Source organism: Tinamus guttatus, unplaced genomic scaffold (genome assembly GCF_059628265.1).
Source record: "Tinamus guttatus ecotype Peru unplaced genomic scaffold, ASM5962826v1 Tinamus_guttatus_pri_ptg000325l, whole genome shotgun sequence".
NCBI lineage: Eukaryota > Metazoa > Chordata > Aves > Tinamiformes > Tinamidae > Tinamus > Tinamus guttatus.
In genome coordinates this window covers 369,499-389,055 of record NW_028288859.1, presented here as the reverse complement: position 1 = coordinate 389,055, position 19,557 = coordinate 369,499, and the positions used below count along the sequence as shown (strand labels likewise).

The window sequence follows — 19,557 nt, the reverse complement described above, 5'->3', positions numbered from 1 at the left end:
AAAAATCACTTTAACAAGAATACCCTCTCTGCACTTTTTATATAAAACACTAATGTTTATTATATTAATAAATATATTAAGACTATATTAAGAAATACTGCATTTTATGCCAGTTGTGGGTGTTCAATGAATTTTATGTGTATGTGAACTCTTTTAGCTGCTTGGAATTTTTGTAGCAATCCTAATATTTATTACAATCAACAAAATCGATTACTTGTACTCCATACTCTTACACAAAGTTTTGCTTTGAACAAATCTTGCTATCTACATTACAGGGTAAAGTTAATACTTACATCACTAATGTTATAGGCATTAACACGGGACTGGATGAAAAACGGAGCATCTGGCGGTATAGAACATTTGAACTTCTCACTTTCATGTTTAGCTTTGTATCTCAGCTGAAAAACAGTCAGATAATCATTTAGAAAAGGCAGAAATCATTTTTTCTTGGGAGAACAGAAACGAACAAGGGGATAAAACTTAGTTTTTGTTAAAAATATCACTATACTTCATAATATTATGACTATTTTCTAACTGAATAAAAATACAATCTAATGCTGATGAAATCCCCAGACAATAAAACCTACTAAATAGCCTACTAGAATCAGCTGACTCCTATTCAACTTGTCCACTGGCGCTCCCAGGTCCCTCACGTAGAGCTGCTCTCCAGCTGGGCCTGTGGCAAGGGGCGTTACTCCTGCCTGGGGCAGGATTTGGTATTTGCCTTGGCTGAAATTTGGGAGGTTCCTGACAGCTCATTTCCCCTGCCAGTCAAAGTCCCTGTGAACAGCAATGCATTGCAGTGTGTCCCCACCCCTGCTTTTAGTAGTATCTACAAACACACCGAGTGCACACCATCCCACCATCCAACGCATGAAGCAGCATTAGAGCACCAGTATTAATCCCTAACTGGGGTGAATGGTAATGGCCATAGTAACTACTCAGCATTTGGTCTTTGTTTTACACAACATTACGAGACTAAAAAAAAAAAAAAGTTGATAAATAAATACATACGGACTAAATGCAGAATTATAGATTAAATATTTTTTTAGGAAGGCTTCAAATCTTCAAAAAGGTCAGAATGTGTGACTCCAATTTACTTCCACTTTTAATTACTATAACCTCTGAGTCCTGCACTGAACTTCTCGTAGTACAGATGTCATAGAGAAAGTCACAGAAGAGATACACTAGTATTTTCTACCAGATACATGGAAATTTAAGATACCCAAGTGTCTTCATTATGTAGTAAGTTTACTTACATCACTAAGCTGTTTGCTATTGATCTCTGCTTGCTTCTGCACTGGAGAGTCTGTCACTTGAGTAAATTTGATTTGATCAGGATGTTTTTTGTAGGTGTGCTAAAGGGAAATAATGAATATGTTTAAAGTACACATACATTAGCAAAACTTTTTACCTGGACAACTATATAGCATTGCTTGGGATAGCAAGCAGTTACAGCACAGGTGAAGACAGGCATTGTTCTATACATTTGTTCTCACATTACTTAATAAAAATAAGAAAACAAATAATTTTTAAAGCATTTACTGTAAACTTAAACACACAGATGTTTGAGGTTCATTCTGCATTCTGTTCCTCTGACTTCATGTTTTAACTTTAAGTAAGTTAAATAAAAAAGATTGTGCTGTATCTGTCTTGATCACTAGATGTCACAAAAGGCTTCTAAAATATAAATGAATGTGGCTTTTAAATTTACGCTAAAAAAGTGAAATTCAAAATCACAGAATTTAGCAGGAATCACTCGAGATTTCCACAGACCTTAGAAGTGGTCATTCTGTACTCAATTGACTACTTGGTAGCAACTACTTACATCTTTACACTGATCTAACTTCTTAATAGCTTCATATTCTTGAGTTATAGTCTGAGGGAAGTAGCATTTTGACTTATCCTCCTCATAATCTGCTTTGTAATTTTTCTAGGGATAGAAAAAACAATCAGTAAGAAAGCAAAAATTATTTTTCTTTGAAGTGAAAATATAAGTATGAGAACACAGCTAGTGCTGTACTTACATCACTCTTCATAGCTTCAACTTTCATATAGTGTGTATGGTGTGGGTCCTCATAGCTTCCTAAATAGTGTCCTAAAATATTCTTTTGATATGCATCTTTATATTTTACCTAGGAAGATAATTACAAATTGATTAGCAAAGGTAATCTAGAATATCAACACTGAAATACACAAACAAATGCAAAAATACATACATCACTAAAATTCTTTAGAACACTGTCAATCTGAAACTTTGGAGTGTCACAGTAATTCATGCTTGTTCCTTTTGATCGTTCATAGGCTTCTTTGTACAATTTCTGCAAAAGAAAATAATGACAGTGCAGAAGATTTTATCGAAACTCATTCACAATGCATTAGAAATGAAAACAGTAACATTGAAATGACATGAAGAACTGTGATTAGGCCATCTATAGAATAATACCAGGATATCACAAGAATAACCAAACTGAGTTCCAAAGCAGAGGTGTATATTCTGACATTTCCTTATGTTCAGGTCAATGTTATAAATTTCACTGCATTATAAATTAAAGAATATAATCAACATACAATAGTATATATAATATACAATAGAATGGTGCAAAAATATTCAATTAAATAATTCACTACTTATTTTTCATACTTGTTAAGAAAGCTCAAATGTGAAACATCAAATTGCTTGTGGTGGCACTTGCATTTCTGTGGACTGTATTTTTTATTAGAGATTTGAAAGCCAGATCACATGCACTAAGGCTCTACCAAGGATTCTTAAGATCAGAAGAGGGCGGACTGCTCAGATGCTCCTTCCATTGTCAGGGTGAGCCTCGTGCATAGATTGCAAAGAAAGGCTTTCCCATAGTATTGAAAAACAGATGGCACATTTCTTTCTCAATTAATTATTTTAACCTTTTTAGTGCCTCTTTGGATCATAAGGGAAGACAAGAAGGTCTGACTCAATTTTTGAACTTCTGACACTAAGAAATATGAAATCTTTTTCCATATAGATGAAAACAGCAAAAACAGATAAACCAAGAACGCCATTGCATTTTTGAAGTGACAAAAAGGAGCACAACATGCATGAATATGTGAAATTTCTAATTTTTTAATCACTGTTGGCATCATTTGAAGTTCATTGAAGCAGCAGGGGAAAAATTGTCATTTTCTGACCCTTTTTCACAGGGACCCAAATGCTCTATATAATATTTCTTGTAATACACCACAATTACTTTCATGCTCTGCTGTAAAGAATTGACTTCCTAGCTAGCAAAGAATTACTGTCCTGGTTGACTGTATCACATAATAAATAGATTTACAATACTAAAATACCAAGAGATACGATGGAAATGCCTGGTAAAGAAATTATGAGTCTTGGCTTATTGTACAAGACTGAATTTAAATGAACTGAATTTTGATAATACTTACATCACTCAGCACGTTTCCTGCAGTTTTTAACTGCCTCAGCAAAGGGTTCTCTGTAGCAGGAAGTACATTATAATCTGCAATAGCTTTGTTCTTTTCATAGTCTGCTCTGTATTTTATCTTTAAAAAATAAAAATAAAGAGAGTGAGGTTTTAAAAACCACTTATCCAGAGTTCTAAATTTCTATGGTGCCAGTTAGATAAAGAGTATGAACCCCACCATGCTCATTATGACCAGGAACGGGTAACATTCATCTAAGCTCCTGCTTTCCAATAAACGTTTCCAGGGAATAGGCCAAAGAAGCTTTCCTCCATTCAACAGACAATACTGAAAGCCAGACACCTGCTGAGTTATATCCTCTTTTTCTGGGTTTTTTAACTGGTGATTCATCATGGCAAAGAACCATGAAAGGCACTCAGAACAACAGACTACAGAGTTGATAAGGTTGGAAGCAGGGTCACAAGATAATTGTTTAAGCAGGTTTCCCCCAAGTCCCTCTTAAAACACATTCTGATGTTTCAGGTATTGCTCAACATCACAAAATAGTCATATTCTTAAAATTACTGATATAAGACTATCCTTGGCTTTGCTAATACACATACTATTACAGATAATGTAGAAGTCAAACAAAATATACACTTTGAACAAAAGATATGCCAGCATGACATTACTGAGATACACCGAGTAAAGATGAACAAATATGAAAATACTAAGCCAGAGTAATGGCTTTAAAATGGTCTTGGTTAATAGTATTGACTTGTTCCACCTAAAAATCAGGCATATAGCATGATGAGGCTGAACAATGATGAAAATTCTGCTCAAAGAAGTAAATTCTACTTTACAGTTACTGTTATGGAAGGCTAGAAGAATGGCTAGGAATCATTAGAGGCTTTGAAATATAATGCATAGAAAAACACACCTTTTGCAGACAGAACTACTTCAGTATAAACTGATCTGACTTCAGACTGAGACCCAAACTAAACTAACGGAGTACACTTAACATACCTTACTGACATTATTTCCAAGTCGCTTATTAGCTTCATACTCCGGAGTTTCAGTTTGCATAAAGTAGATTTGGTCTTTCATATTTTCAAAGTCTTCCTGATATTTTTTCTGTTAGGAAAAGGGGAAAATAGACAACAATGCATCAAATGCACTCACATAATAAATCAGGCATCCATGAAGTAGCTTAAATAGAAAAAGAGGAAAAAAAAAAACACAAATGGAGCAGGCAAAATGAGTAAGTCTTTTCTAAGTTAATAAAAATGGAAGATAAAGTTGCACATTTCAATATTTTCTAAGAAGTCACTTACCATACTTAAATTTTCTGAATTCATTTTGGCAATTGCAACATCATAGCATGGTGTTTGACTCCACTTGCCCTTGATCTTGTTTTTATAGTCTTCATGATAGTTAATCTATAATAAAATGAAATAATAAAAATTAATGTCTCAAATACAAACTATCACATCACTGTCTTTAGACACAGTTCAATTTTCACATGACAGATCCATTTTTAAAAGTCTTCCTTTTAATACTGTGTCACATTTTATATCTGCCTTATAGCCACGCTACCATCTACTGTCAAACACACCTTAAATATGATTTGACCTAATTATGCCTGTGTTCAGTTATCCCTCTTGGTACCTTCTCTGGCTAAATGGATAAATGGATGAAATAAGTCATCTGTTCTAAAAGACAGTAGTTACTAATATGAAATTTTCTCCATGGAATATCACTAATATATTCCTTTGAGTTATGTTTCCTCACTAGTCACATAACATGCTCCATTAGTTCAACTGGAATTTACCATTACTACTGATAAAACTTATTACAAAAGTACTCATGGACTGACCTTTTAATTCTTTTTAGTACAGAAGTGGTGATGTGATATCTATCAGACTATATTTAAGTTCAACGAACTCAAGAATCAACTTTTTCGACCAGCTTATTTCTGTGTAGTAAGAAACAAATGTTCGCCAAACACTTCCAGGAGTTTTTATCTGTGAATTTAAGAATGCTTGGCATGTGCAGGCGTACAATAATTTGACACTGAAATGAACATTAAGATGTGTTCTGTGCCACTGAAATAGGAATCTCCACAGATGAAGTGTCCAACCTTCCAGCAAAATGAGGTCATACCTTGTAAGCCGGTAACTGACTATTAAAACATCATATATATTCCTATTTTTTATTATTTGTATTTAAAATAATAACAAAATAAGAGAGGTGTCATTTACTATTCTCTCCTGTAGACATGTGAAGTGTAAAGGAGGAGAGGAAAAAAAGAGGGAAAATTGTAAATAATGTACGAACACGAAAGGGAAAGAGAATCAGAAAGATTTTGTGAAACCTAAGTTTACTGATATGAACAAAAGTTTTGCATTTCACCTGAGACTGGCCGGATTTTTCTCTGCTACATTTCAGAAAGAAAGAAGGAAAAGGTAAATACTGACTTTTGTCACTGAAATATCAAAGGAATTTTCATATGCCTTCTCTTCTGCTGTTCCTTTCATTAGGTAGCAATTTGCCTCTTCAAAATTTCACTTCAAATGTGAAATTCATACATAAAGAAGAGCACTGCATCCTACTTACATCACTGAGTTGCCTTGTCACTTTCTTGGCTTGTTCCACATCAGGTGGATCTGGCAGAGAAGTGTATTTAGATTTACGTTCATCGTGCCCTTTTTTGTAGACAATCTGAAAAAATGAAAGAAGTCAGCTTTTACACTGTCACTGTTTACACCAGCACTGATTTACTGAAAATCCTACTAATGCTACTACAAACAAAAGTAGTTATGTTCATAGCTGCTGCAGGGTAAACTCAATATATTCTGCAGAACTCCTGAGAACTCTCTCAGTAAGGTACACTGAAAAAGAGCCAGTTCTCTATGAAAAGTATATTAACATCATTGCTCCAACTTCATGAACAAATGAAGTTCTGGACTTCTTCAAAATTCATTGAAACGTTTAAGTAACACCTGAAACCTTCAGTTGAAGAGTGCTTTCGACTTTTTATTATTATAAGCAGAAATTACGCAGCCTCACAAATTCCTGAATTTCCTTGCTGCTTCTTTTAAAGTACAGGCTTACAGAACTACAACAGAGAACTAGGCTTACAGCCAAATATTTGAGTTTCTTCACATTTTCTGAGAGATACTAGAGGTCTTTTTACTGATTATCTCAGATGAGCATTAATATTTTTTTTCATTCATTCCTAACTCAATTTCAAAATAGCAGTGCTATAAATGCATATTTATGTACTTCTACTTCTGCTTCATTACAAAGATTTTTTGTCTAGTATAAGCATATATAGAAGCCTACCAAGTTACACTGCAATACTCATGTGATCCATGGCATCATCAGGCTTTGATACTTACATCACTCAGAGTCTTTTGCGCCTGGGCCACCCTCCTGAGTTCTGGACTGTCATTGTATGGATAGAATAATGTTTTGTCTCCTTCCCAATCTTCTGTGTAGAGTTTCTGGAGAACAGAAAAATGCCAGAATACTCATTATGTAATAAGGTCTGTCTTGAAATGCTTTTTGCACTTCAGCTCTCTAGACCTGTATTTTCCTTACCTTACTGAACATTGCAGTATTTTTTATTGCATTCACAAGTTCTGGAGCATCAGGGGGAAGTAGGTACTTGTCTTTATTCTCCTCCCAATTCTGTTTATATAACACCTGGCCAAAAAAACCCAGCATGTTGGTTATTCCATTGTTAGGAAAATACCTACATTTGCTAACAAACAGCCATCTCTAAAGCTTTTCTCTGAAATGCAAGTCTCAAACCAGTGCCATTTAAGATTACCAACAGGCAATATCAAAGATTATGAGATTTCTATTGCTTTGATTAACCTACTATCTCTTCCTGTCCTAAATTATTCTATAAACATTGTTTTAGCATACTGAGCTCAAGATCTTACTCATATTGTTAACTTAATAATCCATTAATGTTCAAAATCCTTCCAAAAGGTCACATCTCACCTTGCTCACTTGCTGTGAGACCTTCTTTGCATGTTCTATATCCTTGGCCTTTTCATCAACATGGCAAATAGTCCTAGCAACTTCACCAGCCATGCGGTATTTGACCTAGATCAATGCATATGAAGAAACAGATATTATTTTGCATCAAAAATTGACAGATGTTTTAAAAGTGGAACATTGTTATTTTGATGCCTAACATAGTAAACACACCAAACCTGACTTCAAAACATTTTAAGCCAGGAAAGAGGTAGAATTTAATACACACTCATCTCCTGAACACTGATTAGCTTAGGTGACTCCCCGCTCGGCTTCAGAGGTTCCCATTTTTAGGCACTTAGCTCTCTCCATTACACTGTATAAAGAATTAAAGAAGACAGTCTATGCGGATTTCAGTTTTCCAAACTGTGAGTATACTGTTGAAAGAGAAACTATAGATGCTTAAAAGAAAGAGGAGAGCGGAAGGGTCAGTTTCCAGAACTGTAGGCATGGCATCATTGTGGCAAATGCACCTGAGTTAGCTTAGGAAGGCAGACCATACATATCCCACAGGGATGGGATAGATGGTGAAAATATCCCATAATAAATAACCAGACGCACAGAATTTCATTTTGCAATGCTTAGGCAGTGTAGGCATCACTTTTGAAAGATCTCTTTAGGAATTTCAGTTGCCCTATGAAATAAAAGCCATGCGTAAATACATTTTTAGGGTAAAATTCTATGGTTATTAGTCCAGAGTTTAACTTAACTTCAACAAAAATTCCTCAGACAGATCATGCATCATGACTGCAAGCTGCAGTGCATGCTATATTCAAACACAATGGGATACAGACATCATCATCGTCTCTCATGCTCTTCTGTTTAACTTCTGATGAACATTTTTACACCTCTTTAGCCACAGGGAGATTGTATTAAAGTTCAGCTGGTCAAGAACCTTCCAGAGAAGTCCAATTCCAATCAAAATCCTAGACCTAAAATCCTAGACCTAAAATGAGGACCTGTACTCCTCATTTTTGCAATCTTGATAAAGTTTCTGCTAAACACCTAGATTGTCTTATGATAACATTATTTTTAAAAAAATCTTATTTAATATTTAAAATTATGATGTCTTGTTTCCTTATCACTCTATTTTGCCTTACAATAACATTATTAAAACAAAATCTTACTTAATATTTAAAAGTATGACAGCTTGCATCCTTATCACTCTATTTTTTTCTATCACAGCTGATACCTACTTCACTGAGCTGGTCTTGTACTTTCTTGATTCGACGAAGTTCTGGTGTATCAATTGTGGAAGCATATGGCTTTCCTTTTTCTTTTATAAATTTTTCTTTGTATTTATTCTGAAAGGAAATAAGAACAAATATAAAACTAAGACATATCCAAAAGTTCTGTCAGAGACTTATATAGCAATTATTTATTTACCTGATAGGTGTAGAAAATTTTGGCAAATTATTTAATAGTAAAACCTGGCATTACTCCACTGTAATTTGCAGAGCTATCCTTTTCAAACCAGCTGGCTTCCTTCTATTTGACACAATAGAGAAAAACTAAATCTTTATCCTGTTTTATGTAATCTCCAATTGATTTTATTCTCTCTGCAACTAAATAGATGCATTTCCGGGTGTTTCAGCAGCAGAAGATAAGGGGAGAACGAAGGTGAGGGTAGCAGTCCAAGGTCACACATAAGCATTTTAAACAAGAATACAGGTGCATAATAGACATTTAAATTCAGGAGAAGGGAGCTGACACCAACTGCATCTGTTCAGAGCAATCTTTTTCCTCTTTTCACAACGTAGTATGATATTGGTCTACTTTGGTCTCTGGAATCCTGTAACAGAATTTCATGTTGGTTCTTCCTCCCATATTGCATCCACAAATTTTTCTTGGATAGATATATAGATACAAAAATACTCTATTATAAAAACAATGAGGTTTGCTGTTCAATAAACTTAATTCCCTGTACCTTCCTTACCTTGCCTATCCAAATCAAATGCAGGAGTTCTGTTAACTGACAGCTCCAACAAGCTACTCCTCAAGCTATATTTGTGTCTTAACGATTATGTAAGCCACTTAAGATGAAAATGGACAAAAGATGGATTGAATCGAGGAAGGGAAGTTCCTATTCTGGGTAAATAGCACTAACACACATTATGAAATGAAGTACAGGGGAAAAAAAAACACAGTAGTAGGAAGGTTTGCAATGACACCTGTTAAAACTTTTGAAATTGGCGTTATGAAAGAATAAAAAATGAAGATGAGACAATTTACCTCACTGAATAGGTCCTTCATTTTGTTACTGTGTTGGAGGTAAGGTGTCAAAAACTTAGATGGATCCACTTTTGTCCGTATTATCTTCTTTCTGACTGGAGGTGCTCCATGCTCAACAGAGGATTTTTCATAATGAACAGAAGGCTCTTCATGCTCAACTGTATATACAGTAGTTTGGGGACCTGTGAATTCTGTGGTCTCAGTGATCACCTAGGAACAAGGAAGAATAATTATTTCCTTTATAAATCATCAATTTATTGTCAGAATTTCTGAACTTCTTTCTGAACTTCTAATTGGATTCTTACCTCTTATCCAGTAACTACCTACCATGAAGACAAACAGTGCCATTTTTCCTACTGGGATGTATAGTGGGCACACTATAGAAGCACAAAGAATTACCTGATTGTCTGACTTCAGTATCCAGCTCATGTAATTACTCTCCAGAGGCCCTGGGAGACAGCAGCTCCTGCCACCTCCATTCTGTATGTGCAACTACCACTGGAGGCACTGGCAGCTAAAACTTAGAAACCTCAGTGCTGAAGATATGGAAATCACACATGTCACACAGACAGGGCTCCTAATGATGTAAGGATGTCACTGAAAGCTGTGCAAACAGGCTAAGTATGAAAATAGTGCTTCAAAAAGAATATCCTCTCTTGCAAAAGGAAAGTACAAGATGTAAATACTAAGTCCTTGTGATCTTTTAATAAGTACATGCTACACTAGCAAACTAAACAAGTGTATAGAATGCACCTTTTCTATTAAGCTACATTTTTTCATGTGGATAATCAAAACAATCATGGCAGAGACATATTTGAGATACATATATAATCAATGGCTGAAATGCATCCACTGGAAAGAAGCTCTTAATTTAAATATTTTAAATACCTATTTATCAATATATTCATGCTGTAAGTAATAATTTTAATACTAAGAGTTTAATTAAATAATTTTAAAATAATTACTAAAACCAAAAAACACCAGAATTACCTGAGGAAGAAGCTATCAGTTTATTTCATATCAGTTAGCTTAAAAAAAGCAAAGGCCTTTAAAAGGGGAAGTGTGAAGCTCAGATTTCTGGTAGTTATTTGTATTAGTATGGCACAGACCAGAAAATACATCAAACACCAACTTGAGAAGGTGCATACAACACTTCAGTTCCCAAAGGTTTGTTTACTTTGGGGACATTAGTTGCAATTCAGTAATGCTATCCCATTATGTTATTAGTCACTTCACCACCACCACAAGTTAATGTCTTAATTTCACTTCAAATACACAAGTTTCCATTTAAGTTTTCGCATGAGTAGCACTGGAAAGTTTGAAACTTGTCTAGATGAACATTGTGAAAAGTACTATCCACTGTTTGCTTTATAAAAGAATGGTGAAGTTACATGTTCTAAGGAAAAGGTCTAATAAATTCCTAAACTTGGCTTCTTCAAAGAAAATGAACAAAAATGTGCCTTGATTCTACAAAAATATATCCATTTCTTTTCATATGAAAACTCTCAGGTTCACAGTTACAGTTGATGGGAAAAAGCCTAATCACATTAGCTAGATAGACATTCCTCATTCTACAACGTTACTTTCTAAAACTGATGGAAATCAGATATATAAATAATCATTCATCCTATTGCTCAAATACAGCCTGGCTATAGATTTTAAACACAAAATACCTGATGAACTCAGTGGTTGACTGTGTCTTAAAAATAAATACAACAACTTTTCTTGAAAGTGTAGTCCTAGATTACTTGCTCAAAGGGTATTCATCAATTTATATTTTAATACATAAAAAAATTAGGAATTGGGTCCAATCCCAACACAAAAATCCAGGAAAGAGACAGGACAGATATCCAGAACAAGCTACAAGTCCTCTAGATCATCCCACAACAAGACCTAGCATAGGCATTAAATTCTTTAAGAAGCAACTGTTCACTGATATTTTTGTGTTTAACACGAAAAATTAGTCCTCCGAATGAAAAAAAAAAAAAAAAGTTTAGCATTATTCATTAATTGCATGCACATATAAACCACTAGCAACTTCACAGATACCTTTACCTCATATGGTTCACCCTCCTCAATAACTGTCTCCTCAATGTAGTACTTAAAAAAAAATAAAGAAAGAAACAAAGAAAGAAAAAAAAAAGGGGAAAAAGAGGGAAATAAAATAACTGTTAGGCCAGATCATACAAGGACAGCAAAATGTAACATCTCCTCTTAGAAGTGTAAGTTTTTTAAGAACACATTTCTTAAGAACGAGGATTGTAGATCATAGATGCTTGTGCAGTCTCATTTGCCGCTTCAGTAATTTGAAGATCTGTTCATTTCTAAGATAATAATTTCACAATCTTCCTGACAAGCAAATAATAAAGCATCATTATCTATTTTTTCCCCTAGAATGAAGACTAAATGACAACTACATTTAAAAAAAAATCAGCCTTAAAAAAAAAAAAAAAAAAAAAGGATTTCCAAGTTTCTCATAATATGTTGGAGCAGGTTTCTCTCTCTAAGGCTGTCCTGCCCTAAATGATGTAAACCCTAAATGTGACCTAAATTAGGTCCGTCATAGCCAGGAGGTGATAGTGATTTGTTTTCAATTATATTTTTTATTAAGTAAACAGAAAGAAGGATTTAGTGTTTGTTTATATGTTTCCTTTTGGTGGAAACACTTCAAAGTATTTCCGATTTTTTCAGGATACACTATTTGATGTTACTGCGTATCTTTGAATGTTTAATAAGTAAATAGGTAATCACAAGAATCAAAGCTTATCTTTTTTTTTTTTCTGCATGCGAATTCTGTCTCTTATCTGAAGACCCAGTCTTATACTTTTGTCTACTAGTTAGAAATGACAAAAATGCAGCACTAAAATGATCGTCTAATTCAAATTTCTGCTCTGATACATTTTATTATGTATCTAGCCTATTCACCCTGAGATGAAATTGTCCAACTTTGTCTTAAAACCTTCTGATCAATTTGTTACTCTGTAAGAACCAGCTGAAGCACTGAACCATCTATATAAATGAGAATTTTATTAATGCCAAAGTGACATTTCAATATTACTATTACAATCTGACACAAATATTTTTTTCAGCCTAAACTGAAATCTTAAAATCTTTCCTCATAGGTTTTATTTTCTAATTCTATTATTGCTTACACTTTCTCCCATATTCTTCAAATAATTAATCTTTGGTCCTCAAAACTGGGCTTGATACACCTGATGAGAGCTCAACAATAGAGTATGTTGTTCCTGTGCCTTAATTATAGTACTCGTATATCTAAAAACAACATTTATCTGTTTCTGATTTTATCAAAACATTTACTTATGTTTCATTTTAGACCATTATATTGTGCCCACATTTGAACACACTCATGGTAAAAAAAAAAAAAAAATGTTTTTCTAACATCTAATTGAAGTAGCTAACCAGAATTGTAGCATCTGATTTACTCCATCTTCTCTCTGTGCTCTGATGAGGTAATTGCAGACAGCAATAAAATCTCCTCTTAGCCTTCCTTTCTTAAAGATGGGCAAAGCCAATCTTCACATATCATGAGGAGTCCTCTCCTCAGATGTCCTATTCCTTTCCATATATTCATTTTTTTTTACTGCCTGAGCTCAGTCAGGAGCTTCATCCACGCTGGCTTTCTGCTGTCGTGCATTGCTCACACATCAGGCTGGACCAACCGCTCTCTGGCTCTAGGATGTTGTCCTTGAAGACCACCTAACTCTCCAGGGCAATTTCTCAGGGAATCTTGTTAACTGGGTACCAAACAGACCAAAATCTGCTCCTCTGAAGCCCAAGATTGTAATTCTGACGTTTTATCTTGCTCTCTGTTCTCGGGATCTTCCACTCCATGATCTTTAGGTCACTGCAGCCAAGGAAGCCTTCTGCCTTCCACCAGCTCTCCCTTGTTTGTGAGCAGCAAGTCCAACAGAACATGATCTGCTCATCAACCACTGCATGAAATTGTCTTCAACAAACTCTGGAAATTGCAAGAGCAACGTTTTCTCCCGCTGCCGGAAAAATTGCCACTGTGGGCCCTGCAACTTCTCTGACGCCGCAGATCTGTAAGTGGAGCAGCAGCCTCCATCCTTTTCCATCACCAGCCTCGGAGACTCTTCTCCACCACTCTCTCCGTTGCCTTTGTGTGGTGCAGATTGCTCGTTTTCCCCCAAAGAGGAAATCTGACCATTTCTTCGTTTTCTCAGATGGGAAAAAGGTTCAGACCTTCCTCCAGCCCCGCCGCCTCAGCGCCTCGCCCAGAGCGCAGCAAATGGCGGCCGCGCGGGGGCGCCGACGCCCGCCATCTCGCGAAAGGCGCCACAAAGCCGCGCTGCCCGCGCAATAAATGGCGGTCGTGTGGAGGCGCCCGCGATGTGGTGGTCGCCCCAGCCGCCCCCCAAGAAGCCCGGTCTGGCCGGGCGCGGAGGCGCTCTTCAACGTGTCGAGCCATTCGGCAACCTGAAACGCAGCTAGAGGAACCCTTCGGCGCCGAGAGCGGCCGCGCCGCGTCTCAAGTCTCCCGCTGATCCTCCCAGCCATGCGGCCTCCCCTCACGGCGACGGCGTTTCCCGCCCGCGCTGAGGTAACGAGCTCGCGGCGGCGCCGCCTTCCCCGCGGCTTCGCAGCCCCGAGGCTTTCAGCTCTCCACAGGCTGAGGAACCCTTGAAGTTAACTTAGAAACGCAAAGCGGCTGTTGGAAAGCTTAAATTATCTGCACCGAGGTGGTTGGCACCTCTCCCTCCTGGCGCTGTGAAAGAAAAAGGAATGAAAACCGAAAGAAAAAAGGATGGAAAGCGGAAAGAAAAAATGATGGAAAGCTATCTTTCCCCCAGTTGGCCTCTCCAGAGTTTGTCTAGCGTGCTGGGGTGCTGCCTTGTCTATCCTGAAGCCAGAGAGGAAATTAAAAAGAGGACATTTTTAAAAGGTACCTAAGTTCCATTGGCTTCCAGAAAGGAGAAAAAATAAAACAGTTGGCTTTGACATTCTCCTCTGCAGTGATTTGCTGCGGGCGGTACATGAAAACTGTGTAAAACAAAAGCCCTCCAAATCAAGCCTTAATAGAATTGTAATTAAAACTCAGACTTTTCCTGTCTCCCATCAGAACTGTTCATCAGAGCTACATTCACAGGTGCAGATTATGCTTTTTGAAGAATCTAATTTTGACTATGTTCTGGGACAGTTTTTGCCCCATGGTCCATCCGGACTCCCTCTCCCAAAATCTCCAAAAATGAGAGATCTCCTGAGTCTGCAGGAAAACATTTATGTGAGTCATTCTACTTCTTGCACATCAAACAGCTGCAATATCAGTGCAGTCTTAATACCTCCAGAGAAAGAAAAATATAGCATCTTAAACAAAGCGGCATTTTTTCAGCCATTCAGTAAGTTTTCTGTTCTTTCTGAAAATGAATTTCTGACAAGTTAGTTATATATATAATTATTCAAAATATGCAGCTCATTTAAAAGTGGAGTTCTAGTTTAAACAACTCTGGAAAAGGCTAAGCCACTTTAAAATTGCACCAAAAGCTTTTGATCTTATTTTAAAGTTTCACTATGAATATCTAAAGAGGAACCACTATAGCAGAACCATCTCGGCCAGTCTTAGGAATCCAGTTACAGGAAAGTATGCAATCAAAATTAAAAAAAAAATGTGTAGACAAAAAAAAACGAATGTTATTCACGCATCAAATAAACATTGACAGCAAGTAAAAGAAATTATAATTAGATAAAACATAATTATGGAAGTTGGTCTGAATGTAATAATACATTTTGTTACACCATTAAGGCAAAAAATGTTCAGGAAGTGTAATGACAGTCACAAATAATATGTAATAGGAAACTTAATGAAGAACTAGTGCCCTTGTAGCTTGGTTGCATAATGCCTGTTAAAGTAGACTTTATGAACAGTAACATTTATTTCCCCAAACACATTTAACTAATTTCATATCAAGCCATTTGACTTTGCTTTCTTGGTTGGTTGAAATTCAGAGTCAATATGCACAGTCCAGTGCTGTAATACTGCCTAAAATCCATATTGCATTTAATTTATTATGGAGATAAGAGTTATAAGACAATGTCAACATTTGTACTCTCTTCTTTTTTGCTCAAACAAGTACCAAGCAATTCATTATAATTGTGTATGTATTTTGTAATGTATTATTTCAAAATAATCATAAGGTAACAAGACTATATTGCCTATTAACCCGGTATACTCCTTTAATAGCAAAGTTATTCTAATGGCACTTGCTCATAACAGTAACTTATATTTTCCCTAGTTCTTGAGGATTCATTTAATCAAATTGCAGAGACTACATAATTAGGCATAGAACTGTGAGCTTAAATGACCTGCAGTCAAACTAATCCCTGATGAAACACCATTGACATCTACAGGTTTAAATCCAGACCCATCTTTGCAATTTCTAAGGCTAAATACAGTATTGCTTGACTGTCCATTGGTGGCACAAAACTGCTATATTTCTGCATTGCAATGAGCACAGAGGGTAGCTTAAAAAGTGGCGTTCTAAGTCCTACTCTAGCATGGATTTGGTGACAGAGGTCAAGCCAAGAGGGAAAAGAGATGGCCACTTCATGGCTATAATTAAGCAGAGACGTAACCACAAAACCTTGCAGTGAGTTATGGAGTGGTAACCATCCTTATTTAAACAGAGAGACTATGACAGGAAGCAAAGAGGTTTTGCTGGTCTAATAGCAGATGTATATATATGTTTTTAGTATATGTTTTTAACTGATCAGACCAAATAATGAATACCTAAACATATCCTGAATTTCAGAGATCAAAGAGCAAGAAACCATGTCTGTTCATTCGCAACATCTCTTTAAAGTAATTAATATGTTCACAAGGCAGTAAGCAAATATTTCTAATCTCAGATTTTCTTCTTACCTCCACAACTTCCTCATATTCCTCTTCCTCCATTTTGGAGTATTCTGCCTCTCACCCGCTCACTGGTCATGTAACAGAGGAAAGTGTGAATACATAGTATTAGCCCAAGACTGAAGGTATAACCGAAAGCAACTAGTCAAGTTTAAGTGTGTTTGGGTCACAGTTAGTAATAGCAACATTGTTACATTATTTTATTGGCTAATCAGTAGCAAAACTTGAACACCTGAGATAACTACATGCAGGAAATTTAAAAAAAAAAATCAGAGGAAGTATGATTTGATTTAATTGTAACAAAGTTATTTGAAGAATTTTCCTTCCTCTGGCACTATTCTATACTACTTTATTACATGTTAAAACTCCTGTTAGAATGGGAATTTCAGCTGTATATTCTACTGTATCCACTCCCACATGAAAAACATAAGGTAGGGGAAAGAATGCTGTTTTTTTTCTTTTAAGTGACCTTAGGTTAATGAGGCAGTTCTTGTCTTCCCGGCATTAGCCTGTACAGGTGCTCTGGGGCTTTATTTTAGCTCTTGTGGCTTTTTTTATGTGTATTTCTTCAGATCTGGAAAATACGAAAGTCCATACACTTTGGCTGAACTACAAAGGACAGATTACTATCAAAACCTTTAAACAAATTATTTCAGCAATTTTGCTAGGAGGCAGAGTCATAATTTTCCACCAGAGAATACAGCCTGTTTCTAATGTTGGTAGGGGATGAGGTTTTGGAACAGCTGTTCCTGAGTCCAAAGATATTTGCCATGTAAGTTAATACTACCAAATGACTGGGTGGTTTTGTTTAGCTGGCTAAACTGCAATTCCTTCTGAGGCAAGTGAAGTCTACTAATGCAGGTTAAATATAGGAACAGAAAATACTGTCCCTTCTTAGTGCCAATGTGCTGAGAAAAATTACAAGAAACGGTTTTGTTAAACGAGAATTACTTGTTTACAAAAACTATCTTTATAGTTTTACAGAGACTGTAAGAATAAATAAATACTAACTCAATTAACAGTGAGTTTGGTGAAAAAGTAGGCCAGCATTTATGCACAAATCCCATAAGTAAGGACTTGCACATAAGGAACTTCTCTAATAGAATCTGTCATTATCAGAAACTGCAGTTGTACTTCCACAATACACTTCCAATCCTTTCCGTTTACTTACAAATAGTCAACTATCCAGTCAGAAGAACATCTGACCTCTGTAGACAAGGAGCAACTCATCTTTTTGAAAAACTACAGAATAAGGAAATAGCTCCAGATCCTATTCTGAAGAGAAAAAAAGAAAAAAAAAAGCCAAAAAAGCCAAATATAATGAAATAATCTTACCAGCAACATCTAGTAAATATCCTGAGGAGCAAAGCCTCTCCAGTCTGCCCTCCTGAGCAGTGCTGGGTGCGAGCGAGCCTGAAGCATCGGCTCCTGATTACGCAGGAGGCCAGCGCAGCCAATCTGGCTCCAGCACGCTCAGGTTTCAGCCCTAAATATACTTGGTGACCCTGGGGGATGCCACCTGTTCTGAGCACCATGAAGGAAAAAGGGAGCAGAGCACTTCTGGAGTCCTCAGGAAATCCAAAATATATGACAGCCTGACTAAATTTCATCAGATCTCTGCTGAACTGGATCCCTAAGCAAATACAAGGGAGGATTCAAATGAGGAAAAAAAAAAAAAGGCACTTTTTCAGAGCTGACCATAGTAATGAAATTGAATAGAGTCTATTTCATTCCTAAATTGGAATTCAAGAATTTCTGTATTTCAAAGAAAGGGGAGTATCTGTACTGAACTTTTGGTCTAAATCTGTCTTGAATCAGTGAAGTGAATGGAAATCTCTTCCGTTCACTTACACTGTCAATCTCATGTGTCAATATGTCAATAGTTTTATGATTTCTTTATTCACCTCAGATTTTGAAATGTTACATTATTGAACTTACTGACACATTAATATGTAAAAAAGGACTATTTGCAAGGAAAAACCAGAAACATACAGATGAATGCATAAATAAAAATGTAAATCACCACCACCAAGTCTGGTGGAGAAAGACTAAGGATACATAATAAACATTAAGTAACAGTGGAGCAATTCTAATATATGCAGCATTTTGGAATATCAAGAAAGAAATTATATGATATATGCAGCAGAATCACAGAGATAGATGGTAACAGAAGAGACCTCTTAGGTCATCTGTCTGCTCTCAATAGAAGATTGCTTTAGTTCTTCAATGAGACACATGTAAAAGCCAGTTAATTGTTAGAAGCCCTGGAGAGACACCTAACTTTCTTCAAAAGTGAATATTTATATTCAGTTGAAATATCATGCGTCATTCACTACTGCCAAGGTTTTTATCCTCTTCACAGAGCTGTAGATCCTTCCTTTCCCCTTTAGCCAGGCTGTATGCATTCATTTATTCAAGATTTTGCTTTACTAAGCAAGCCTTCTTCCTTTTAATCTTATTTCTGCTTATTTGAACTCCCTCACTTTCTTGATGCTTTTCAAAGATGTCCAGAAATGAATGGTGCGTGTTGATGGAAAGCAATGCCAGCTTAATCTTCTGCTCTCCAATCTAATTCCTCTCTGTGTACATTCTAAAAATAACTCGTGGGGTCATTATTCTCTGAAGTACTGCTTTTCCGTGGATTGGATGCATAATGTGAAATCTGGGTAAGTGATGACAAATCTTTTTGTGTAGTGAAGGGGCAATTTTTTACTAAATCTGTAATTCATTGTATTTAATTCCAAATCTCTGTTGATGCCAAAATTAGCGCCATGGCCAGTGACTCACCATTCCTCTGATTCCTTTCAGCAAGTTTGGGTTCATGGCCTTGTATTTACTTTGCTTTTACTGTAAATGTTGTAGCACTGACTATGGGGCAATAAGATTAGATATTATTGCCTCATTCCAATCACCTGATCTAAACAAAGTTTACCAGATCATCAGGAACTTGTATCACTCTATCCTACTTGTTATTTTGATGATATTAGCAG

At 36.2% G+C, this 19,557-nt stretch overlaps 1 protein-coding gene across 1 annotated transcript in view; it reads right to left on the bottom strand.

The window, feature by feature from the left end:
* NEB (nebulin) overlaps positions 1 to 16,609 on the bottom strand; it is a 120,218-nt gene extending 103,609 nt beyond the window's left edge. The window contains 16 exon segments of the mRNA XM_088529148.1: positions 294 to 398; positions 1,260 to 1,358; positions 1,829 to 1,933; positions 2,028 to 2,135; positions 2,220 to 2,321; positions 3,424 to 3,540; positions 4,426 to 4,533; positions 4,734 to 4,838; positions 6,016 to 6,120; positions 6,801 to 6,905; positions 7,003 to 7,107; positions 7,411 to 7,515; positions 8,643 to 8,750; positions 9,679 to 9,888; positions 11,734 to 11,778; positions 16,577 to 16,609. Coding sequence (XP_088385274.1) covers positions 294 to 398; positions 1,260 to 1,358; positions 1,829 to 1,933; positions 2,028 to 2,135; positions 2,220 to 2,321; positions 3,424 to 3,540; positions 4,426 to 4,533; positions 4,734 to 4,838; positions 6,016 to 6,120; positions 6,801 to 6,905; positions 7,003 to 7,107; positions 7,411 to 7,515; positions 8,643 to 8,750; positions 9,679 to 9,888; positions 11,734 to 11,778; positions 16,577 to 16,609 — 1,665 coding nt within the window.
* Between the last annotated feature and the right edge of the window lie 2,948 nt (positions 16,610 to 19,557).